Raw genomic sequence first — 25,754 nt, forward strand, 5'->3', positions numbered from 1 at the left:
AGCCTTAGCCACTATTGCTTCAGAGTCCTCACTTCTGATGTAAGCAGCTGCCCTGTGGACATTCTCTTCTGGTAAGGGTGAAGTTCAGTCACCAAAGAAGAGCGATAAATTACAACTATAGACCCTCAGGTACAGGTCTCCCAGTATAGATATAATCTCTCTCTTTATATATTTATCATCTATATATAGTAATAGTTACAAATGGCAAGGTGGAGGGACTACAAGGGAAATTACAATGTGGGGGGGGGGGTTGCAGAACGTGGGTCATACATAATCAGAATTCAGGTGAAAGTGGCGTTGGGGTATGGTGGATGATAAAATAAGGTTGAAGCTGTGGATTAGTGATATAGAATTAGTTTATGTGAAAATAGTACTTGATATAAAAGGTCTGACTGAGACCCCGGGGTGCTGCTATCTCTCAGATAGCTTCTAGATTAAATATCTAATTCTGTTTAAGGCAGCTTCCATGATCATTGGCTATTACTAGGAGCTAGGAGGAGCATACTTATGACTCCTGTCATGCAGGCATGTCACTGGCTGCCCGTCAGTTATCAGACTCGGCGTAAGGTATTACATATCCAAAATCCTTAAAGGCCTTGGACTCTCATATCTTCCAGACTGCCTCTCCCTCTACACTGCTACAACAGCTGTGTTCATCAGACCAGGGTCTTCTGCAGATGCCAACCTACAAATAGGAAAAATCAACAACTGCCCATACACTGTTGTGACCCCCATCTTGTGGAATGCACTACTTGAGGATGTCAGGAAGGCTTCCACACTCCTGGCTTTCTTCAAACTATGCAAAATGAATGATTAAAAAGGGTTTTTCTGCACAAGCAATAGACTTGCACTGTATTAAATGATTCTCAAAATTACTTAGAAAATAGTACTTAGATTGTAGTCTATGGTACTGTGTATAGCTTGTTGAATCTAGGATCCTTTATGGAATTTTGCATCATTTAATGTGTCATGTTAATATTTATGCTTTGCTTCAGTTCTGTTTTTAGACTTCTGGTTGGTTCTACAACTCTAATCCTATTGCATTGTTATTGAATATCCCATCCTTTGACTCATTCTTTTTTTAAAATAATATATTTTTTATTAATAGTCATTAATAGTCATACATATTTGCAATTCACATTATATTATGTTCAGTAGAGTTCATTCTGCTGTTCACATTCCTCTTCCATTTATTTGTTTTATCCAGTTAGGTTCATGTCTGATTAGAATTAATCTGCCTTGAGTCCAAGTGAGAAAGGCAATGTGATGGACTGCACTTTTAAAAGCTTTACCTGTACAAACAGGTAAAGGGCAGTGGAGGGTTATTTCCTCACAGAGCCAGGAAGCCTTGAGTTACATGCTGTTCCAGGAGATCTGATTGATTAGCATTAGCTGAGAAGAGAAAGACTTTAGAAGTGAATGTTGAGGAGGAGAATTCATTTAGAATTCATCTGTGACTGAGAGCTGCTCAATAGACAGGAGAACTGGGGAAAGTGGACAAGGATGAGTGGGTAGTTAGATGGAGACTCCCATTTGGGCCAAAGAAAAGGTTTTCTGGTAAGAGAAGAATTTCCCATCCCAGTCAAAACAGGGAGGTAACTCTGAAGGGATCCCTGATCTGATATGGATAGAAACTGCCTGAAGAAACCTTAAGAGTCAGTTAAAAACTCTAGACAAGTACTGGTGTTTTAAGAGAAGGAGTTTATGTACTAGAAAGAGTGTACCAGCCTTCTGGAAACCGAAAGAGTTAAAATATTCAAATAAAATGTACAGGAGTGTTTGGGGAAAACATTGGAACAAAAGCTGCTCACCATAAAGATCAAAGTCATTGACCATTTATGCACTGGAGGTTTCATGCCAGGCTGCAGGCTGGAGTTTTAGTCATAGTAGGTTGCCCCACCTCTTCCTGCACCCACACGGGAAAACACTTGGCCTGGGGCACCTCATCCGCCTTCAATTTCTGCTCCTGCATGGGAGCTGGGGCACTGAAGTTCCCAGTGCATAAACGGTCATTGTGAATAAGAAACTCTCATTAGCCTGAAACATCAGAGCTAATGTCTGTACATATACTGGTTTTAGCACAGAATTATATATATTGAGTTTCCTCAGAAATTTCAACCCTTGATTTCACCTGACTTTCCCCCTTTATGTTGAATATAAAATATGTTTAATTTTGATTTTCAAAACATCTCAAGTCTGTTTTCAGTGGTTTAAGTTACAGGGCAATTCCAACCCTTCCCTCAGGATGTTGGGTTGAACCAGCAGTAAAATATCATACTGAGATAGGGTGGGGCAGCCTGGATCTTCAGTAAAACATATCACTAGGGCTGCTCAGTCAGAACAGGTAAGAAGAACGGAGGGAAAATCTTGCCTCTGAGGGATGGAAGTGGGTGGGGCTTTCATAGGGTGGCTTTAAACAACATAAATAGAAAAATTAATGTGTATATAAGGATACTATTTTAATCTGATTTTTGACCTAGCTGAGGGCTAATCTGTAGCTCTCAATTCTTTCTCCTTGGGCCTGTCAAATCCTGAGTTGGTAAATAACTCCTCTGCTGTTTGTGTTGGGGAACACAGGCGGGGCATCTACTACTTATCTTGATCAAGTATACAGTCTGCTATTCACCTTATGGTGGTGGTTGGGGAATGGTAGTGGTATGGATTCTCTGTGACTAGTATTTTGGTATGCCTCGTAGTCACTCAGGCCTTGATTGTTTTTGGTGTTGGACATGAAAGACGGATAGCTTTGATTTATGAAGACTGGCATAGAATGTTTTCATAGGGTCTGGTGTGGTCATCAGTGCTGTTCAGACATTTGTATAAAGCCTCCACACGCGGTCATTCATAAATTTGGTATTAGATATCATCAGTTTCCTTAAAAAAACTCTCCTCTCTCTCTAACCCGCAATGCTATTATAGCTTGACAGATCAGGTCTTCTTCTGTGTACCTTTTCTCAAATAATTTGAAACATGTGCTGGGGCGGGTCTTTTGTCACATCCAGTGTCATGGAATGACCTCCATACTGAGATTGGCGGGTGTCCCTCTCTATGTTTTGAAAAGGTCGCAAAAAATTTTTTAAAGAAAAGAAAAAAAAAACTCTGATGAGTCTGGGCCGATAAGCTTTTGTATAGCTGGAGACCATGCTTCAAATTTACTGTGTTTTCCCCCTGTCTTATATAGACTACTTTGAGCATAAGAATTGAATAAGTCTTCTAAATAAACAAAACATTTAAGAGTGAGAAATCAGAGCCGGATTTCCATTTGTCAGGGATCTAGTTGTTGCTCCTTCTAACAAACAGAAGCCCAAACATGCAGGGTGTAGCACACAGCAGCATTTTGCACCAGTTAAAGCTTCTGAGTTCAGCCCCATGCAGAGTCTGTTGGAGCTTATCCTCAAGGTTACAAAAGCAGTGAGGCTTGTGGCTAGATCTCTGTCTTTCCAAGAAGAGGCATGGCTGGTTTATCAGATGTAACCGGGGAAAGAAAAGTACTTCTAGCCCTAGCCGCTACCTGTTTGTAAAGCAGCAGACCCACGTGCTCTTGAAAATTCAGCCATGCTCTGAATTGCCTCAAAACTTGAACTGGGAGAGGGAGGGGAGAATGATTTTAGCAAATGCAAGTTCATCCCTAATTAAATAATTTTCATATGAGGGAAGAAAGAGTATGTTTAGTTTATCTCTTGAGCTTTTTAGTCAACTAAATTAGACAAAGTCCAATTTTAAGGAATAAGAATAAGATTCTATTCCTGAAATTGAGCATTGATAGCTTCTTCTGATGCTTGCCTACCATTAAGAAAGAGCACAGCTGTAGTTTGCTCACCATTATGGGCAGAAGCCTTTCATCCATATGCATGTGGCTACTTATTGGCTCCCCTGACCTGGGTGGCTTTGGCTAGCACTTGGGTGGGAAGCCAGCAAAGAAGGCCAGGGCTGATAGGGTAGGCCATGGCAAACTACTTCTGAACATCTCTTGCCTTGAAGAAAAGTTGGTTTATATACCCCACTTTTCAGTACCTGAAGTAATGTCAAAGCGGCTTACAATCGCCTTCCCTTCCTCTTCCCTCAGCAGACATTCTGTGAGGTAGGTGGGACTGAGCTGAGAGAAACTGCATTGTGAGAACAGCTCTAACAGGACTGTGACTGGTCCCAGGGCCACTCAGCTGGCTGCAGGTGGAGGAGTGAGGTATCAAAAACAGCTCTCCAGATTAGAGGCTGCTGCTCTTAACCACTACACCAAGCTGGCTCTTGGAGTTGCCATAAATCAGCTGTGACTTGATAGCATTTTCCACTACCACTCTGAGCATCATCACAAATTGCTGTGGGGGAGCCTTCAACCTCAAAATGGGTTGGGGTACTTAGAGGACGGCAACTGGGAGCAGGAATTGGCAGTACACGCGCACACACACACATGCATTGTCACAAAAATAGAAATATGTTCTGCTTGCCCAGGAGGTTATTTAGATCCGAGTCTTTGCCTTTTAATATATCTTAAAAGATACATGAGAGGTGGGGAGGCGAAATATCCTTTTACATGAATCACGTTGCAAAGCTGCTTACCTGCATCTGATTGTCATTTATCCGGCTGAATGTTTTTCATCTCTCCTGCCCCTTCCTTTGCCCTGCCTTGGGAGGGGGGGACAAATACATGAAGGCACTTAAAATAATTAAGGTATTTCTTTACTTCAGAAAACTGCTTTGTATGCATGTCCACAGGTTAGCCATTGTCATTTTACTGTTCTTTGCCATGCCATCTGCTGTTAGTTCTCCAGAGCTAAAAGAAAAATGGTGCGCAAGTGTGCAGGTTTCAAGGCATAATTTTTTGAGAGCTTTACTTGTAATTCATTTTGTGGCAGGCACAAGGAAGTGGATTAAGATGGATTTCGGGTGCATTGAGAAGCCGGCACGTATGTTACCAAGTGGCCGGTGTGTAATTTTGTGTGTGCTTCTGAATGCTTGTCTCCCTTTTCTGAAGGGGGGAGGAAAGCCCGGGGGCCTTGCCTGTGAGAAGAACTGAGAGTCTGTAGCACAGAGATATCCCTGAGGGTTAGCGAACAGCTGACTATGGCAGGGGTTGCAAAGAGAAGCTGTGTTGGTCTGCAGTAGCACAGATTCACGCCCAGTAATAACTTAGAGACCTATGAGATTTCCAGGGTTTCAAGAGTCAAAACTCCCTTTGTCAGATACTATGCCAGGGGTCTTTCCTAACTGCGTTAGCTGATATTTCAATTGAACTTGAGCTGCCAAGGATGGAGCTAAGGACCCCTCGGTATCCAGAGCTGTCCCACTGAGCTGTGCGCCCTGGAAATATGGATGCAGGAGTACACGAGTGTACAGACTTTCTGCTGTTCCAAGCTAGGTAATATATGATTTGACTGACCCATGCCACCTTTGTGTGAAATCACACATCTTTATCCATTATAATGTTGTGTTGGTGTGTGGATAACTCACACAATTGGCCCTCATTGAAATATATACTCCCAATAGGGAGAGGGCACTCCCCACTGAGGGCCAATCATAGGCTTCGCCACCCTCTTCCTCCTGAGCAGGCCAGAAGAAGAGCCTGCTGATTGTGATTCTTCACAGCCATAGGGCCTGCCATGGCTCTGCTTCTTGCCTGACTGGGTGTTCTTCTGTCCCCCCTCCAGCCTCCAAGCAGCTGGGGGGGGGATGGGCCTGCTGGCCTCCATCGGGGCCAGAGGGCCCACTGCAGCACCACTTCCTGCCCATTTTTAAAACAGGCTTTGATACTAGTCAATAATAATAGAGGTGTTATGCTGTGATAGAAAACCTTGTAGGTGATACTGACCATTTCAGAACTTTAGTAAAACAATCCAGATGGCTTGGGGACTGTGGCTCGGTGGTAGAGGAGTTAGTGTGTATGCAAAAGCTTTCCTGTTCACTTCCTGGAATCTCCAGCTTAAATTCAGGACGAGGTGATGTGAAACCATAGGAAATCCTGCCCTAGGCAGACCAGACTTGGCATAAGGCTGGTTCAGGGGCGGTTTACAACAGCATTACGAGCATATTATCAAAAACCTTAATGATTAAAACAGTCAAACCATAACATGCATTTGATTCTGTTAAAACACTGGAATGGGCTTACTTGCAGGTGCTACTCCTATTCCGGGGGAGGACTGTTATGGGCTCTTGTAAGAGAGAATCAGCTTGGTGTTATTCTGTCGTTCATTGGCCCCAACCAAATGTCTGGTGGAAGAGCTCTGTTTTCCAAGCCCTTCAGAATTGTGAAAGCTCCTGAAAGGCCCACAGCTCGTTCCACCAGGTTGGGGCCAGGACTAAAAAGGCCCTGACCCTGTTTGAGGCCAAACACATGGCCCGAGGGCCAGGGAACAGCAGCCAGTTTGAATTAGTGGAGTGCAGAGCTTTCTTTAAAAGAAAACCCGCTCAAATGTTCTTGACTCTTCTACTACTTTTTCTGCTGTCATGACAGTCTTGACAATGGCAATTTTAAGACCAACAAAGCTTTATTCAAGGAGCGAGCTTTCGTATGCAGGCACACTTCCTTAGACAATGAAATAGGAATAATCAGAATCCAGATATAGCAGTAAATTTACTCTCGCCTTATAGCTGTACTCTTACGATTACTACTTCCTTGTCTGAGGAAGTATGCCTGCACACAAAGGTTCATACCTTGAATACAACTTTGTCGGCCTTAAAGGTGCCATTGGACTCAAATTTTGTTCTGCGACTTCAAACCAGCACAGCAACCCACTTGAATCTAGCTCCAGTTTAATCATTTTAGTTTCCAGGGAGATTTGACCTAGAACTTGCTTCTTTATCTTTTTGGCAGTCCACAGTATCTGTAAAACTATCCCCCAACCCCACAATTCAAATGAAATTTATGAGTGTAGAGGGATTTGCCTTGACCTTAATGTTCCACATTTGAAGTACCACTGCAGTCATAAAATATCACGCTCTCCTAAACATTATGGATTAGTCAAACACATTTCCTGGAGAAAGAGTAGCTAGTCCTGGCCCTCAAGTCACTAAGGACCTCTTTTCCCGGGGGAAGGGCTAGAGATATCCTCCCCTCCATCCAAGAATCTGCCATTGTGCCATTAACAGCAGAATGCACCTGGCTCTTTCCCACTTGGCCCTCAAGCCATTTTCAGGCCCTCTTATCCTGTGAGGAGGGGCTAATATACATTTTCATGTGTTGGTCTGATGACTTGATAGCCAATATATCAGGATATAAATGGAGTAACTAAATCTGTTGTGTATCGCTACGAAATATTATCACTGAAATCTGTTGAGTATTTTTTTCCTTTGTTTACAGGCAGTGGTCATTCACATTTTTGGTGTATGAATTGTTAGTCTGGCTTATGAATTTATTCTCTCTTTGCTTATTAAAAATAATTCTGTCTTTGCTTATGATAAGCTACTATTGCTCTCCACTCCTTTCTGATTTTTTTTTTTATCTGAGCTTCTCTTCTAGTTGTTCCATGAATGACACTCTAGAGAGATTGACAGGTGCCCCTTGGTGCTTGATGGTTGCATAAACAATAATAGATTCTGTTCCAGACTTCAGCATTAAATATTGGCTTTCAGTGTCAAAGGGGTTAAAATTAAATGCTGATTGACTGCATGCAAGTTGAAACCGCGGCAAACACATCCATGGCCTATCAGTTCCACGCATTTGATGTAATCTCCAAAACTCAGTGTGGAAAAATGATAAGCAATCATGTTTGGTGATTTGCTAACAGCAAAAGGCAGCCCCACAACACAGTCAAGCTGTGTGACGCATAATAATGAAATAATTTAACTGAAAGAGAACCTGTACTTTTACTCACACATTTTAAAAGGTATAAAATGATTACCTTAGTTTTCAGTAGTAGTTAAGTCTATATTAATGTAAAGCATTTCTTGAACTGTGCTGTATGTTGTAGCAGTTAATCCTCTCAAGTTTGGAGCATATGCACAATTTTCCTGGAGGAGTTTATTGCGTTCACTTGATATTATTAAAATACTCTACTGTGGACAGGAACTGAAATAGAAAGTACTAGTTTGGAACATAGCTTGCAGAAGAAAAATCTCAGTTCTCAGTAGTAGAGTTACTTTCCACTCTGCATACTGCTATAATATTTATTTATTTGAATCCACCAGTGAGAGCCCAGAGTTGCTAACATTGTTTTCCTCTCCTTCAATTTATGTGCACGACAACTCTGCATGGGGGGTTAGCTTGAGTGTTTGTAGCTGGTCAAGGTCAGCCAGCAAGTTTCCATGGTAGAGTGGGCATTTGAACCTGGCTCTTCGAAATCTTTGTCTGACATACTGTCCTCGTGGTTTTGAAAGTGGGTAGTAGTACTGCCCTCTGAGGGATAATGGGATTAAATAGAGGGGTACTAAGAGGCAAGGGGGTGAGGGGCATTGGAGGTGTGCCCTCTTGACCATATTGTTCACTGATTTACGACTGGCCATTCTATGAGGCTATGCTGTCAAATGGCACTCCAAGTGTCTGCCTCTACATAGCGGTGAAATCTAGTGGGAAATGTCAGAATGTTTTGTGGAATGCGCCCTTAGTGTGGTGGTCTAACTTCTCTCCAAGCAAAGGAGCTGACTCCAGGTTACTAAACACGGCGATTTAAGACTCCCGCTAAGTAACCTTAAAGAGCCAGTTTGGTGTAGTGGTTAGGAGTGCGGACTTCTAATCTGGCATGCCGGGTTCGATTCTGCGCTCCCCCACATGCAGCCAGCTGGGTGACCTTGGGCTCGCCACGGCACTGATAAAGCTGTTCTGACCAAGCAGTGATATCAGGGCTCTCTCAGCCTCACCCACCCCACAGGGTGTCTGTTGTGGGGAGAGGAATGGGAAGGCGACTGTAAGCCGCTTTGAGCCTCCTTCGGGTAGGGAAAAGCGGCATATAAGAACCAACTCTTCTTCTTCTTCTTCTTCTAAACCAGAAACCGGTATCATTTCACCAATCCCATTCGTCTCATTAAGAATTTACCAAACAGCGAAGCAGTTACTAAATGTGGTATCTCGCTAAAGAATGATCAGACTTTGAAAAGCTGGCATCACTGGATCAAGTTCATCAGTTCTGCTGAATACGTTAAAGCTAAAAAGTTCTAATTGGATTTGGAAGAAATGTGTAATTGAGTGTTGCGGTTTTGAATTTTATTGCTATTATATCTTGCTTAGTGGGTTGTGCAAACTGCTATTCTAAACAATGTAGTGGATAGATAGCATGGAGATGAGTTTATGGAACCAACAGGGCAGTAGTCTAAGAACATTTGGGTGCTACTGCTCTAACCGCAGCCTCAAATGGGCTAGTTGGCTTTGTCAGACATGATCATTAAAAGCTAGGACCAATAGCTTTTTGCATTTAAGAGGCATAGCTTTAAGGGGAATTCTGCGCGGAAACAAGTGGTCTACATTTCTAGTTTTCAGGGAACTTTATTTCGTAGATGTATTTTTTAATTTATTTTTTTAATATTTTAATTTATATACCACTGTTCTTAGAAATACCGTCTCTCGACGGTTCACAAATAAAATGATAAAAATTACAGTATAAAAACCCTTTAAATCCCCATATAACAAAGAGGTATGAGCCTCTTGTGGCGCAGAGTGGTAAGGCAGCCGTCTGAAAACTTTGCCCATGAGGCTGGGAGTTCAATCCCAGCAGCCGGCTCAAGGTGGACTCAGCCTTCCATCCTTCCGAGGTCGGTAAAATGAGTACCCAGCTTGCTGGGGGGTAAACGGTAATGACTGGGGAAGGCACTGGCAAACCACCCCGTATTGAGTCTGCCAAGAAAACGCTGGAGGGCGTCACCCCAAGGGTCAGACATGACTCGGTGCTTGCACAGGGGATACCTTTACCTTTACCTTTATAACAAAGAGGTGGCATCATAAACTGAGTCTTCAACCCTCCTGAACCCCCCAAAGTTCAGCCCTGTAAATCGGCCCCTGGGCCTATACTGATGACCAAAATTATGGAAGCTGGTAGCTTGATCTTAAAAAGCAGGTCTGAAGAACAGATATGCCCAACCCACTGGACCTTCAGTACATGTAGATTAATGTTCCCCCCCATTATTCTACCTTTCTACAATGTTGTTTATTGTTATCACCACATTATTATTACAAGCTGTATCGTTTTTGTTTCACGTAAACTGCCCTGAGCCTTCGAGGAGGGCAGTATATAAATATATATAATAAATAAATAGATAAAATAAATAGTTGAGAAAGACCGCTCTATACCATCCATTTTGGAGTAGCATCCTGCTGATTTTTCCGTGTCCCACAATTGCTGTTTTTCTTTTTATGTGCAACAAATTTCATTATTTAAATGCTGGAGTAATTCAACACAGGAATCACTCCCCCCCTCCCCCCAGAGTGATTTAATCTTTGGGGTTAAAAACTGAAGTGAAAAGTACTACCATTGCAGCAGCTGCTTTAAGATGCTAATATCCATGTGACATTCTCTTAAAGGAAGCCAGCAAACTGTATACGGAATATAAAGAAACAAAACTGAAGGAGAAGGAAGAGGCCGAAGCAAGAGCTGAACTGGAAACACTTCAGAGTGAGTTTCTTTTCCTTATTATTATTATTAATAATAAAAGTAGCATTCTCTGTCTAAGAGGTATTAATTGGGGATTGAATGGGTACAACGTTATGGGCACCATTCACATTGCAGAGGAACTGTTGCTGGTGTGTTCAGTTTGGTACTCTGCAACTGCTGAATGATGCTGTCAAATGAGCTGGGTTATTTAGAAGTTGTTGCATCCAAATGAGTCAGTAAATGAGCAAATATCACTGAGGGGAGCACCAGAGAAATGTGGGCTTGTTCCAAATGAAGGGTTTAGACAGGCTCTCAAAGACGTTGTTGCTGTGGAGAGCTTGTCCTAATTTTGGGCCTGGAAGCAATTCAGATAATTGGTGGTGCATTTTCTAGCAGTTCCAGGTTAGTGTGACTTTTAAGTATAGAACGCACTCCAAATTATGCGCACCTGCTGGATGCAGAAATTAGGAACTAATGTTTTGACCCCTTTGATATTTTGACTTGGGACTTGGTAGGACTCGTCATCAAAATGCTTTGACACCCTTTGGCTGCAATAAATAACTTGTGTTAATACTTTGGGAGGCTGTGAGTAGTTTAAGCTACAAAAGAGTCCAGTGGCACTTTTAAAGACTAAGAAAATATTATTATTGCCGTGGCAGATGGTTCCCCGTAGAATCTCTGGCTTATAAATGCTAATGTCATAATACATTTTAGTTTTTAAGATGTCACAGGTCTCTTAGAGTGCCATCCGAAGAAGTGCTGTACCCTCTAAAAGCCTCCTCAGTGCACTTAGAAGGGTGGGTTTCTGTGAAGGACAGCACTGCAGCTTTGGTTTGTTGTGATCATAGCACATTCCAGAGATTCAAGTGGGTAGCCATGTTGGTCTGAAGTAGCACAGCATAAAGGTGCTCCTGGACTCTCATTTTATTGTACATTTCGGAGAGGCAGCTACACTTGTCCTTAACAGTGTGGGTTTGGGTTTGTTGGCTTTATATTATTTTATTTGTTATTAAAAATCAGGCTCTTTGAAATATATTTGGTAATGCAAGAAGAACAGGCCCTGACCTGGATAATCCAGGCTGGTCCATTCTCATCAGATCTTGGAAGGTACATGGGTTCTGTCCCGGTTAGTACATGGGTGGGCGACCACCAAGGAAGCACAGGTTGCAGTGGCAAGCCTCCTCTGAACACCTCTTTCCTTTAATTCCTGTGGGGTTGCCATGAGTCAGCTGCAATTTGATCCCCCCCCCCAAAAAAAGAACAGTGTTGAGCTGGTTTAATACCACCTGTCATATCCAGGGCAGAGCCTGGTACTTTTACTCTACCCATGGTTTCCAGGATGCACCAGTACACCCATAACATTTAAGAAAGAATGCAAGAGCACAGTCTGTTAACCAGTCCAGAGTTAGGGAGGCAAAAGTCAGTCCCAAAGGTCAAGGGAGAAATGATGGCCCAGAGTTCAGGGTCCAAGGCTTGGGCTTGGAAGCTAAGGCTTGATATGAGGTCTGAGGTTTTGGCAGGAAACGCAAGCACAGGTTAAACAGGACAGGGCGTAAGGCAATAAGGAAAGGCAGTACTCTGTTCACTGAGTGGGTCAACTCACAGAGGAAAGTTGCTTCCACACTGAGCCTTGCCCAGCGTGTTCCTTTTACCTGCCTCCTTTTGCTGATTCATCTCCAACACCCAGGTGTCACTTCTTCCCAGTGGATTCCTCATCCTCCAGTTGTAGGGCCTTACTGCTTTCTATCAGCATCTTAATCCTGATCCTGGAAAGATTCTGCTCCAGGAACCAACACTGATCACTGCTGTGCCTTGAGGCAAACGCTCCATCTTCTCTCCAAAGCGATCAAGTGCTCTTTCCTCCTTCTGTGCTCCACTGGTTCAGGAGAACCTGGTGAAGGCCAAGGCTCAAGGTCTCTGCATTCTTTCTGTCATCTCCTGCCAGAATGAGCAGTCTAGCTGTGGCTGGGAAGCATTCTCACTTCCTGATGTTTCCTCCTTTGGGTCTGCTTCTTGACCAAGCTCCCTGACTACTCTGATTCTGTCTCAGAAGAGGTGACTGTTGGCCGAGGCTGGCCCAGGACACCACCTTCTCCGCTTGTCTCTGAAATTGAAAAAAGGGAAGGTTTGGGAGAAATTCCTGAATATAACATTAAGGAATGACTTTTTACAGTTAAATTGCTGTCAAGGCTCAACTACTTGAATTCTACTCAATGAGGAAAGTTCTCTTAGTTTCCTGCAAGCCAAAAAGTACTGAGTGATGAGGTGTGCATATATAAATCAGTATTCAGTCTTTTTGGAAGATATTTCTCACAGACTGTTCAGCTCCATAGGTTTTTAACTATGCAAGTGTTCTGACCTGTTTAGGGTATTTCTAATGCAGTCTTCAGCAGAGTTGTACCCTTCTAAGTCCATTGACTTCTTTAAATTGCAGGTTATAGTGATAGGTTAAATTGCAATGTGAAGAAATGAAAATTGCAGCTGTCCTATCTCTGTGTGGCTTTTTCTCTGTTAAAAACTGGGTTCAGCATTTTTTTTTTGTCCTGAGTGGTAGAAAGTAGGGCATTAAGGATATTATGAAGGTGATTAGTGAGATTTGCACTGGAATTTAAGATGGCCTTAATTGAGTTAATGATGCTTATTAGGTCCATGAATTGACAGAAAGACAAATTTGCTGCTGTATTGCTGTATGTTTGAGAAAAAGACCGTTGGAAGTAGACTCTGCCAATATCAAATTACAAAAACCGAACACTTGTCTTTGGTAATTCCATTATAACGTTCTGCGTTGGGCTTTGTAATCAGCATAATAATTGTTGCCCCGGTGTCTTAGTTTTTAAGGGTTTAAAATCCCGTCTAATCCCCACCTTGGCCCTAGCCAAGAAAAGGTTAAAGAAAAGTGACTGACTGCTTGGAAATAGGACCTAGCCATCAGCTGGGTTGGTCCCAGGGATTATTCCAGCCCCACAGTGGAACTTCACAATGGAGGGAAGCAGTTCTAGTACGCCAAGCTGAAAATGGTTTACAAGGGAACACATTTTAAATTATGTAATCTTTTGGACAACCCCGTAAGGTGGGTTGGTATTCGTACCTTTAAGTAGAAGACTCAGAGAGTGGGAGGGAGAGGGCTTTGTGTAGGGCCACACAGATCACAAATGGCTGCTTGTCCACTCAGAAGTAAATTCCATATTCAATGGGTACTTAAGATTGCGAGATTTGAGGCCGGGAGTTCCTGGTTTGTAGCTCCATCTCTTCATCGCTATGCAACACTGACTCTGCGAGATAACCGGATCGTCAACTTTCAACTCTGTTCTAGCCTCAACTGTACGAGCAATTAATAAATGTCAGAGATGCTTCACGCTTGACTGTCTGCGCACAGTATTTCAAAGATTAGTGATAATTGGCGATATCCAATTACAAATAAAAGCGATCAGAAGAGTAATGGTACATTGCCTCAGTTATTATGACTGTGTAGAGTTGTGCTGCAGTAACTCAAAAGAGAACAGAATTTGCTGTTAAGTGTTTGCCGGAACATCCCAGGGTATGAATACTTGACAGCCTAAGACTGAAAGCTCTTTGCTTGCTCAGGGCCTAAGATGTGTGCATAAGATTTGCTGTCTGAAGCAACCTTTCTTCCGGATTGTAAAGTTCCAGTGTGGAGCAGTGCTTAGGCCAGGGATGGACTGCCATCAGGGATACTGATTCAAGTCTCCATGGTAAGGACAAGAACAAGGAAATCTAACTGAAATACACTTGGGACCCTAAAGGTTGGATGTCTGTACAATATGAATGATAAAATTACATAATTGATTGAGAAACTCCTGAAACATTCTTCAGGTTTCGAAAAACTCCAGAAACGGCACAATTGGGCAGAATATGGTTGGGAAGCATCGCTTTGTACATGCCAACCTGGGGGCCCTCCCCTTTCCATCCCCTCCAAGCCCATCATTGGCCATTTTGAGAGTGTGTGTATGTGTTTGTGGGGGGTGATAATCATATCACCCAATAAATGTTTTGTTAAAAATATGTAGCTGCCCTGAGCTGCAAGAATAGCCTATGTGTATGTTTTTAATTTTATGATAAGCAACACACAATAAATGTTTATAAAATTTTATAATTCATATCATTCAGACATGAACCTTTAGGGTCCTAACCATTTTTCAGTTAGGTTTTTTGGTTCTGGTCCTTTCAAGTTTTTCTCCCCTTTGCGATTCTCTCTCAGATCTCCATTGTGCCATGAATCTTTCCGGTTGGCTCTAGGCTAGTCACAGTTTTGGCCTCGCATGCCTCATAGGATTGCTGTGAGGATGAAATGGGGGAGGGAAAACTGATACACACCACTCTGAGCTCCTTGGAGGATCGGGCAGCATGAAATGTACTAAGTAGATCAATAACAGCATTAAAGGAATAGGATGCTGTAGCTGTCTGAATCAAAGTTCTGGGCACATGTAGTAATTAAATTTAAAAAAACCCTCTCATTTTCTTCCCCCAGAGGAGAAGAAACCTAAAGTCAAGAAACCAAAACCTGAATTTCCAATATACACAACGGCAGAAACAAATGAATATGTAGCAGCCTATGACCATGCTACTTCTATTGAAGAGATTGAAGAACAGATGGATGACTGGTTGGAAGACAGAAACAAGTCACTGAAAAAGAAGGCAAGTATCACTTAAAGAGGGGAGGGTCAAGTTAGGGTTGCCACCTCCAGGTCAGGAAATACCTTGAGATTTTGGGGGTCAAGCCCAGGGAGGGCAGGGAGGCACGTGAGCGGGATACAGTTCCATAGAGTTCATCCTTCAAGACAGCCATTTTCTCTGAGGGAGCTGATCTCTGTAGTCTGGAGATCAGTTACAATACTAGAATAACTCCAGGCCTCACCTGGAGGTTGACAACCATAGGTCAAATCTAGGCAACTCATGGAATAGCACATAAAAGCCTCAAAATGCAAAGAACCATCATATATCAAAGGTGAAGAGCAATGTAAAGCTCTCCCATATGCTAAAGGCATCATTAGAGTTGAAAGTAACCTTTATGTTTTAATTGTGCAGGAGTAGTAGGCTGTGCATGTTTTATCTGACATGTACAATAACCCTGTGCATGTGAGTATTACTATGTACATGAGTGGTTTGGCTGAAAAGGTTCTTGGATCTGCACAAGTCTCGTGGAAGAAGCACTACCATGTACTTGCATTGTACTGATTCATTTCCTGGTATGTTGTGCATGCCACGGATGCAGTCATTTCCACCTGATATCCATAACGTGGTATCTGTGGAAGGCTTGCAGAGTTTGACTAGCTATGTAAGTCATGCAAGATGGCTGATAGAATACGAGCAGGTTTTGGCATACGTGCAAGCTTGTTGTTTAAACAGGACAAAATAGCAGGGCCCGAATGTGATTGTGGTGTAGTCCACCAATAATTTTTCGCCTGTCATAGAAATGTGAGTGTCATGCTTTCCAGGGAGATGTGAACTTTCCCCAGCTGCAATTTGAATGGATAGAAAATTTAACTAATAGCATTGAGTGTGATTGTGATATCTGTCTGTATGCTGCTAATATCAACTTGGTATATTATGTTTCCTGTGTGTAATTTTGCCATAGGATAAATATATGTAGACGCAAGTGGATAGCCGTGTTGGTCTGAAGCAGCAGGACAAATTTTAAATCCAGTGGCACCTTTTAAGAGCAACAAAGTTGTATTCAAGCTATAAGCTTCTGTGTGCAGGCACCCTTCCTCAGATACCATGTCACTGGACTCTACATTTGCTCTGATAAATAAATGTGCCTTCATTCCCTGTTGATCTTAAATGCATGCTCACTCTCCATTTCCTCTCCATTCCTTTTCTGTTTTCTTTTGGTGAAGTCTTCTGTGTTGGCACAGAGGCCTATTCATTGGCTGCTGTCCCTCAGCCTCCTGTTTCCCAGTCTGAGAGCCAGAGGCTTGATGTGGACAAGGTTTTGTTGTCAGATCTGAGCCTGAGCCTTGAGCCAAATTCCAATTTGGAGGGCAAGCATAAATCATAACTTGTTGGCGGCAGAAGAGTTGGTTCTTATATGCCACTTTTCTCTACCCAAAGGAGTCTCAAAGCGGCTTACATTCTCCCTTCCCTTTCCTCTCCCTACAACAGACACCCTGTGAGGTAGGTGAGGCTGAGAGAGCCCTGATATTACTGCTCGGCCAGAACAGCTTTATCAGTGCTGTGGCCAGCCCAAGATCTCCCATCTGGCTGCATGTGGAGGAGGAGCAGAGAATCAAACTTGGCTCCCCATATTAGAAGTCCGCACTCCTAACCACTACACCAAGCAGCAAATATAGTTCGTCTCCAAATGGGAAGGGATGGAATTGTAGTGCATGGGATTAGACAGAGGAGAAAGATGGGGTATAGAAACTGAAAATGTAAGACTAGTTACCCGCCATGAGCCTCATAGAGAGTGGCGGGAAATAAATATAATAATAATAATAATAATAATAATAATAATAATAATAATAATAATAATAATAATAATAATAATAATATATTCATGTCTGGCTAAGCCATAGTTTGGTACTGTATTTGAGGCAATTCTCTCTTGTTTTCCTTTGGGGAGGGGGGAAGTGGTTCATGCTCCTTTCCGCTTTCCTTCGTGAGCTGAGTTGGATGTAAAACTTCTTGTTTTGACCAAGCTCCACTCCTCTGTAGTGTTCTGGTGCAGTTACTTTGGTGTATCAGAGTTTATTCATGGTTTACAGCCTTAGAATCTTGGGGGGTTCTGTGCAATAAGCAAATTCCAGTTTACCTGCCGTATGTGATAAATAAAATGCTCCCGTTCACTAAGACACCTGCATTCAGGTGTCATGGCTGATCAAATTGGGAAGTGTTCAGTGACGCTCCATGCATGAGATGCGCAGGGAAGAAGGGATATGTGTAATAAGCTATATTTGTGCTCCATCACAGTTTACTTGCAGCTTTTTTCTGTCTGTCTTAGAGTGTGTGTGTGTGTGTGTCTGTCTGTCCCCCTCTCTGATTGTTGCCTTTCTAATGACTAAGGTACCTGTGTGTTCTTTTGAGATTGGTTGTTTCTTCCTCTCATGGTCTGTATGTACCTCGGAAAGTTAAATGGAATCATTCTGAAAAAGGCTGTGCTTGATCAGCACATACGAAATGCTTAATGATTTCCTTGGTTTATGACTGTCCTGTACGGTTTGCTATATTATGCAACGCTAAATCATCTTTGATTTCCCTCTTTGAAATGTGTGGGTCTCAGAGATGGTCCGGGGATGTGTGAGTGGGCTGTTTGCTCTGGGAATAATGGCACTGGAACAAAAAGCTCTTCAAAGTGGGCATTACTAAGACACGAAAGGCGGGATGGATTTGTAGGTGTGTGGCTCTACATGAGTCTAATAAGGCAATTGTGATTGACAGCAATTCATTTACCACACATTGAGGGAGTGAGTCTTGGGCACTGCAGGGAAGCAAAAGTGACCATTATCTTGGATTTGCAGAACATACATTGCCAATGCGTGAAGGAAACCCAAACCTTGCTCATTTTAAAAACTCATAACGAACCATGTCAATTTTTATTTCGGAGAGCTTTATAAAGCTGTTTCATCTGTTGCTTTCCAGGGGCCAGTACTATCAATCTGCGAGAACTGTGCATTGAAATTCAGTTTTGTCTAAATGTGATTGTCTGGAGAAATTTTTCTCCGTACTAACGGGGCTTGTATGAATTCAAAATTATGCCAACTTGGTATTTTGATTGCTCAGCCGGCATAAAAACTTAACATCTTAATGTTTTCAGGGGGGGGAGCAAGGCTTGGTAAGTACCTGGAAGAGATCACACGATGTACTTGGGTGCTTTTTGCAACAATGATGCACACATCTGAAGAAGGCAGCATCTTTTGGTATGGCTTACATAAACTTGGAGTGGCTGAACTCTCATAATGGTGGGAGCTAAACACTGGGCAAATTTTATCATGTTTTCTTTCTCTTGAGACCGTCACTGTTTTTTTTTAAGATTTATGTCTTGTATTCCTCGGCCAGCATTGGTTCTCAAAGCAGTTCAAAAAAGAATGAAAACACCACAATGTGGCACAAATATTTCTACCCACATCTGTTTCAAAATTTTGTGAGCATCTTGGACAGGGGTAGTCAAACTGCGGCCCTCCAGATGCCCATGGACTACAATTCCCAGGAGCCCCCTGCCAGCATTCGCTGGCAGGGGCTCCTGGGAATTGTAGTCCATGGACATCTGGAGGGCCGCAGTTTGACTACCCCTGATCTTGGATCTGGTTTACACATACAAAACTAGCCAAGCAGCCCTTTGGGGATTTGTTCCCCAACAATAGCAACACTTAAAACAGAATAATTGCTCTTCCCCTTCGTACGGGGAATCATAAAATGGCCCACTGATGACTGGCAGTCACAACTGGAAATATTCTACTCCAGCATTTCTCATTTTTTTTTACTGTTGAGAAAACCTTGAGACATTCTTTAGGCTTCGAGAAACCCCATAAGTGGCGCGATCATGCAGAATAGGGTTCGGAAGCACTGCTGGGTATGCACTTAGCTGTGGCTCCTCCCCTTTATATCCCCTCCAGGCCCATCATTGGCCATTTCGGGGCAGGGGCAGGCTATCATGACCACATATCAGTGGTTCTCAGCCTTCCTAATGCCGCAACCTTTAATACGCTTCTTCATGTTGCGGTGACCCCCAACCAAAGAATTATGCAAGGGTTCTTTCACAAAAATTACTGACCAATGGAGTGAAGATCCATTGTTCATGATTGTATGTAAATTGGTTATAAATTGTATATAAATTGTCACTCTTCAGGAGGAGTGACAACAGTGGCGTCGCCCCCCTGACCAAGTTGCTCGCCCTGCCGCAACCCCTGTGAAAGGGTTGTTAGACCCCCAAAGGGGTCCTGACCCCCAGGTTGAAAACCACTGCCATATGTGGTCATATTGCCCGGTACATGTTTAACAAATTTTTAAAAATATGTTTAAAATTAATTCCCAGTCATTCAGGAAATCCTTCCAGGACTGTCAAGGTTAAGGGTAGGTCTGTGTAGAACTGTTGGTAGTGAATCTACCTGGTTAGTGCCCTCACTTAGCAGAACTAATTTTGTTTTGTTCAGGATAGGTTCATAGCAGTTGTGGACGAGGGGGAGAAATTGGTAGCACGGTTTTAAGCAGAGTCACACCCTTATTGGTCCAATGAAGTTGATGAGTTTGGAAGGTTATAACTCTGCTTAGGATTGTTGAGCCCCTGTGTTCTTTTTTGGTGGGGGGAGGTTTCCTCTTCTAAATTTCGAGTCCAACATAGCTTGCTAGATACTGCCCTAAAAACGTCATCACCTCTGTGATTTTCCAGTTTTAATATGATCATAACAAGTGTATCCCGTGTTTGTGCAGGTGAACAAAACATATATTGCAGCACAATGTTGATGGCAAAGTATGAATGACAAACTTGTTTTCTGGAATCTTACCTTTAGAATAATATAGCAGGTTTAAAAATTGCTTGGGAAATGGTGGTGTCTGACTGTCGCCAGCTATGTTTCCTCGGCTGTGTGTTCCCTGTACAATTAGTTTAGGATTCTTTATAGATCTAGTTGAGGAGTAGAGAAGGACAGGCAGTCTGCCATGTCTGGATTGAGCTTCTAGTTAGTATTTATCATTACCCAGTATTTACTTTGATCGGCATTGTAGAAAGGCTGCTGCTAGGATTTAAGGGCTGCTTACAAGATAGAAATGCCATTGTCTCCCTTTCTTTGTCCAATGAGTTAGTTGCTCTGTATATACTATTAAGGCACTTATGATATTACTTTGTTGTTACTTAATCATATGCCTTTTTGCCGTCAGTCTGACAAGTTGCCATATTATTAACTGGAGCCCAGAGAAGAGAGGGAACATGTTTTGGCAAACTTGATGTGGGATTTAAACCGAGCATGCTTGCGCTGTTTGCCTGCTGTTTGTGTGATGATATCAGCAGATGAGGTTTGTTTGTTTCTTGCAGGGGGGGAAAAAGTGATACAATTAAAATCTTCCCCAAATGTTCCTGATTGTCTTTACTTTTTGGGGGGGAAAACTGTTTTTGTTTTATTTAATGGACAAGGTAATAATGAAACTAGCCTTTTAAAAGTATACCTGATTCAAGGAATTTTTCTTCAGGTTATAGAAAAGGGCATCTTTTAAAGAGAAGAGATTTGCCCAAGGCATGTCATGCATCTCTTTCCTGTCGCACGCACTTCAGCTAACTAAAATGCCCATGTAATACTCTGACAGATGACCTCTGTACACAGAACTAAAACATGACTGAAACTGGAAAACTCTCCTAAGGAATGTGTAGTCCTGCTTCCAGAATTCATCGCAATCACTCATTTGCAAGGGCAGTGAGATGAAAGGGCTTTGAAGATTCTCTGCCGTCTTTAATACAGGCAGTACTTAGGAATAAGAGCCTCTTGTGGCGCAGAGTGGTAAGGCAGCCGTCTGACAGCTTTGCCCATGAGGCTGGGAGTTCAATCCCAGCAGCCGGCTCAAGGTTGACTCAGCCTTCCATCCTTCCGAGGTCGGTAAAATGAGTACCCAGCTTGCTGGGGGGTAAACGATGATGACTGGGGAAGGCACTGGCAAACCACCCCGTATTGAGTCTGCCAAGAAAACGCTAGAGGGCGTCACCCCAAGGGTCAGACATGACTCGGTGCTTGCACAGGGGATACCTTTACCTTTACTTACTTAGGAATACAACTGGTGGTATTCGTCATCATGTAAAAATGGCTCAAAACGAACAATATGCTTCAAATAGCCCTTCCTTGAATATTTCAGGGTAATTAAGGCTTGACATCTGAAGTTCTGAGTCAAATAGTTCCTTTGCCATTGTTGACTAATGGTCATTGTTGTTCCTCATGTTGATCAAGTTGATGGCACTTGTCTATAATTCTAGGGTGTTTACTCTAGTTTGAACATGCAGTTTTAAAACGTCCTTTTACATTTATTGGCAATTAATTTAAAATGCAGCTATAAGAATGCTAAAGAAATCCCAGTCTATAATGAAATGTGATATGCAGATTTTTGGACTCCAGGGAATAGTCTTCAGATGTCGTACACTACACGTTAGTTTATAGCTGCCTGTGTTGTCGTTAGACATAAAAAGAAGCTTTTGTCGTTATTGTTGTTAGTTGCAAAGTTGTGTCTGACCCATTGCGACCCCGTGGACAATAATCCTCAAGGCCTTCCTATCCTCTACCATTCCCCGGAATCCATTTAAGCTCACACTGACTGCTTCAGTGACTCCATCCAACCACCTCATTCTCTGTCATCCCCTTCTTCTTTTGCCCTCAATCGCTCCCAGCATTAGGCTCTTCTCCAGGGAGTCCTTCCTTCTCATGAGGTGGCCAAAGTATTTGAGTTTCATCTTAAGGATCTGGCCTTCTAAAGAGCAGTCGGGGCTAATCTCCTCTAGGACTGACCGGGTTGTTCGCCTTGCAGTCCAAGGGACTCGCAAGAGTCTTCTCCAGCACCAGAGTTCAAAAGCCTCAATTCTTTGATGCTCGGCCTTCCTTATGGTCCAACTTTCACAGCCATACATTGCAACTGGGAAGACCATAGCCTTGACTAGATGCACTTTTGTTGGCAGAGTGATGTCTCTGCTTTTCAGGGTGCTGTCTAAGTTTGCAATAGCTTTCCTCCCCAGGAGCAAGCGTCTTTTAATTTCTTTGCTGCAGTCCCCATCTGATCTTGGAGCCCAGGAAAATAAAATCTGTCACTACCTCTATTTCTTCCCCATCTATTCGCCAGGGGGAAAAAAAAGCTTTAGAAGTATTAAATTATATATTGGAACTTTCTGATGATAACAGGCTTGCATGAAATAGCAAAAAGGAAAAATTAATATTCCTTTGTGGAAATGTTGCATCTCCGTAAACCTTGATGAGCTGATCTAGCCAAAATTTAATTTGGAGAGGTGATTCTCCAATAAGTAGTTGGTAATTTATATTTAAGCCTATTACTAGGATGCGAACCTGGAAATATTTTCTGAATGTGACTACTGAAATATCTGAACCTAAAAAAAAATTAATAACCTACATCTGTCCAGCTACCCAGAAATATGTTACTTGTACCAACATGTGAAGTAAAGTCTATTCGCATGCCAATAAAAAGTAACGCACTGTAGAAAATATATGGCTGCATGCATGACCTAATCCTTTAAAGGAACTGTGTGATTTATTAGAAACAGGCTTCTGGTTACAGAGCCACAGGCTTTATTGTATAATGTATTTGTGTCACATTAGTAGCCTGCTATGTTAAGACAACTGAGTGGTTTAATAAAATGCTCATTAGGCAACTTTCTCTCCTTTTTTCTCATGATATGACTGAGAGACCTCTTCTCTCCTGCTAGAGTCAGTGGAGGTGCAAATTATAAAATAGCGTTTTCAACAGAGATTTTAAACAACAAGCTGCCCATGATGGAACAGGGTAGGGGGGTGAAACACATCCTGATGTGTTCCTCTGTCGAGGTCCCAAAGCAAACCCCTCAGTGGTCTGAGACCAAACGAGGAAGCAAGCTCACTTATTCCTGAAGCCATTGCAGGAGACTTCACTGTGGCTTCTCTGCTTGAGTCCTTGCAAGGAGAGGGCTCCAGGGACCGTGCAGTCTCGTAAGATGCATAAAGATCGCAGCGGCAGAGTAGGACGCTGGAGTTAAAACTCTGCCCGACCTCGTGAATATGGAGTGCCAGTTCAGAGCTGGCACCTCTTTTTAGTTGTTTTTAGGGGGCTAATTTTAGGCATGGATAGTAGGTGAGTTTATTTAGATTTAGTCCGCCGCTTCGGGACATTTTGGGATTGTTCTAGTTAGTTTTAGTGGAGTTTTATTGGGGTTTTTATACATGTTGTAGCCCTCCACGAGCCATTGGGAGCGGCAGGCTAGAAATCTAAATATGATGATGATGACAGCATTGTATTGGCACTTTCTGGAGTAAGAGCTGCAGCAGCAGTGGGTCTCCTCCATACTGAGCCCAGAAAGTCTTGCTGCTGTCTCTTGCCTAGATTCATACGTACTCTTCTCAGGCCGAGTGGAGGTCATGTGTATGCTCCCCAGTAGGGTTGGGCGCTTCAGCCGCCCTAGTGGCCGTTCCAGCCCGAAGCAGTCAGCATGGGGGGGAGGGGTGGCGCCAGTGTCGGTGCCACACCCCCCCCCCACAGCGCGGTGCTGGCTGCTTCAGGCTGGAACGGCCACTTCGGAGGCCAAAACACCCAACCCTACTTCCCCGTCTGAGCTGCTTATACCAACCTTGTGAAATATGCAAACGTATTTAAAATTAGTCAATTTAGATAATGATTGTAATTGTCAAAAGACCTAAAATACCTTCCTTACTTGTTTTCAGCTTTTGGCATGTGTTTTTTTTTGTTTGTTTGTTTCCTGACTATGGTTAACGGAGCAATCTTTCTTTTTACCTTCCTTCTCTTAAACCTGCTCTGTATACATGTATGAGAAATTAAGAGGCTGGCCGTATGTGAGCAAAAATGATGGTTCATTCCACTTTCTGAACATTTAGAGCCGTCTGACAACGGTGTCATTATTTGTAAGGAAGGATACTGATTAAATTCAGTGTTTTTTTTTAAATGCGTATTTTGCCCTTGCCTGTCACCTGTTCTCTTTGGCTTTGTTGCTTACCATATTCATGCTGCTTTGAAATCAGAATCTTTCCTCTTGAGCCACAAATAACATGGTACTTGCTCTAGGCAGCATCCTATCGTAGAGTAATTGAATATAGCCTGGGTTATTGGTTCCTTTTGCTCAGTCCTCTTAAGAAGCCAGGTCTGTCTCAGAGGGTCTGTGTCGCTGTCTAAATCAGGATGCTTTAATAAATTAACCCTTTTCTTAGCATCATAGCAGAGACAGTGTTTTGCAAGGCTGCCTGTATTGAAATATTAAGAGAGACATCTTGCGATGAAGTGAATCCGTAGAACCTTCTTTGAGTGTTTGATTATACTTGGTTGGCATCTTTAGACTTTCTGCCTGAAGCACACCTTGAAAAGGTAGATAAACACTGCTTAGGTGAGGGCGTATGGTAGATAATTGTGTAATAAGGATCCCCGTGGTATATATCTTGACTTGTACAGTCTGCATGAACATTTGTGTTTCCTTCATAGTTGGGTTCTCACAGTGAGATGGATGTGGCCTGAACATCTGGAGCACTAGTTCAGGAGGTACAAAAGCTATAATCTGGGCATCCCTCAGTTTTGGGGGGTTTGGGAGGTGTATAGAATCATAGAGTTGGAAGGGGCCATACAGGCCATCTAGTCAAGCCACCTGTTCAATGCAGGATCAGCCTACAGCATCCAGGGTATGTATTTTTCCAGCTGCTGCTTGAAGACTTCCCAGTGTATTCTCACGGTTCAAATGGAATCAGTAAGCTACAAATGCATTTCATGAACACATTCCACGTGTATCAAATGCTGCCGTTATCGCTCCTGTGAGCAGTTTCTGTATGATTGCAATAATGCCAGAATGGTGCAGTGGCTAAAGGGACAGACTAAGATCTGGGAGTCCCAAGTTCAAATGCCCGCTCTGCCATGGAGCCTATCTGGGTAACCTTGGGCCATTCACGTTCTTTAAGACTAATCTACCTTGCAGGGTTGTTATTTATTTATTTACTAGGGGCCACTACGGGGTAGGGTGGAAGAACTCTGTAGATGGCCTCCCTCTCCCACCAGGACCAGGAAAGGTTGCAGGCAGCTGTTCTGGAACTCACCAGCAAGGGCAGCTCTCACGCAGCAGGGATTGCAGTCTCCAAGCCTCAGAGGAATGTGGAAGGAGGAGGGGGGTGGTCAGGGGTGGGGGGACAGAAGGCGATTGGCTGGCTTCTGGACAGACAGGCATGCCGGTTGGAAGAGGAGACAGGGGTGGGACAGCCACCCTGAGTGGGTGTTAAGTGCTGAGTGGCACTTAAGCCATGAGACACACTCCTCCTCCAAGGCCTTACCAGAAATATTATGTGGAACAGATGACATGATTACACATGGGAAACATATAATAATGTAAAACATATAGCCAGGGCCGGATTTACATGAAAAGAGGCCCTAGGCTATTTCACTTATGTGGCCATTTTACCTCCCAATTTTTAAGTTTGTAAATTACATGGGAGATAATAAAATACATCATTACTGTGATATATATCAATATGTTAAATGAAACATGTTGTGATTGGTACTAACCTTTATAAAAAATGTGGAACATAGGCCCCTCTTGATCTTGAGGCCCTAGGC

General features: G+C 42.9%; 1 protein-coding gene across 2 annotated transcripts in view; it reads left to right on the forward strand.

Moving 5' to 3' along the window:
* The window catches only part of DNAJC1 (DnaJ heat shock protein family (Hsp40) member C1), a 95,736-nt gene that overhangs the window by 37,807 nt on the left and 32,175 nt on the right, over positions 1-25,754 (forward strand). For both annotated transcript variants that reach the window (XM_077303187.1, XM_077303188.1), the window contains exons 7-8: positions 10,445-10,535; positions 15,004-15,170. In XM_077303187.1, the coding sequence (XP_077159302.1) occupies positions 10,445-10,535; positions 15,004-15,170 (258 nt within the window). The remainder of the gene's footprint in view (positions 1-10,444; positions 10,536-15,003; positions 15,171-25,754) is intronic.

Source organism: Paroedura picta, chromosome 11 (genome assembly GCF_049243985.1).
Source record: "Paroedura picta isolate Pp20150507F chromosome 11, Ppicta_v3.0, whole genome shotgun sequence".
In the NCBI taxonomy this organism is placed as follows: domain Eukaryota; kingdom Metazoa; phylum Chordata; class Lepidosauria; order Squamata; family Gekkonidae; genus Paroedura; species Paroedura picta.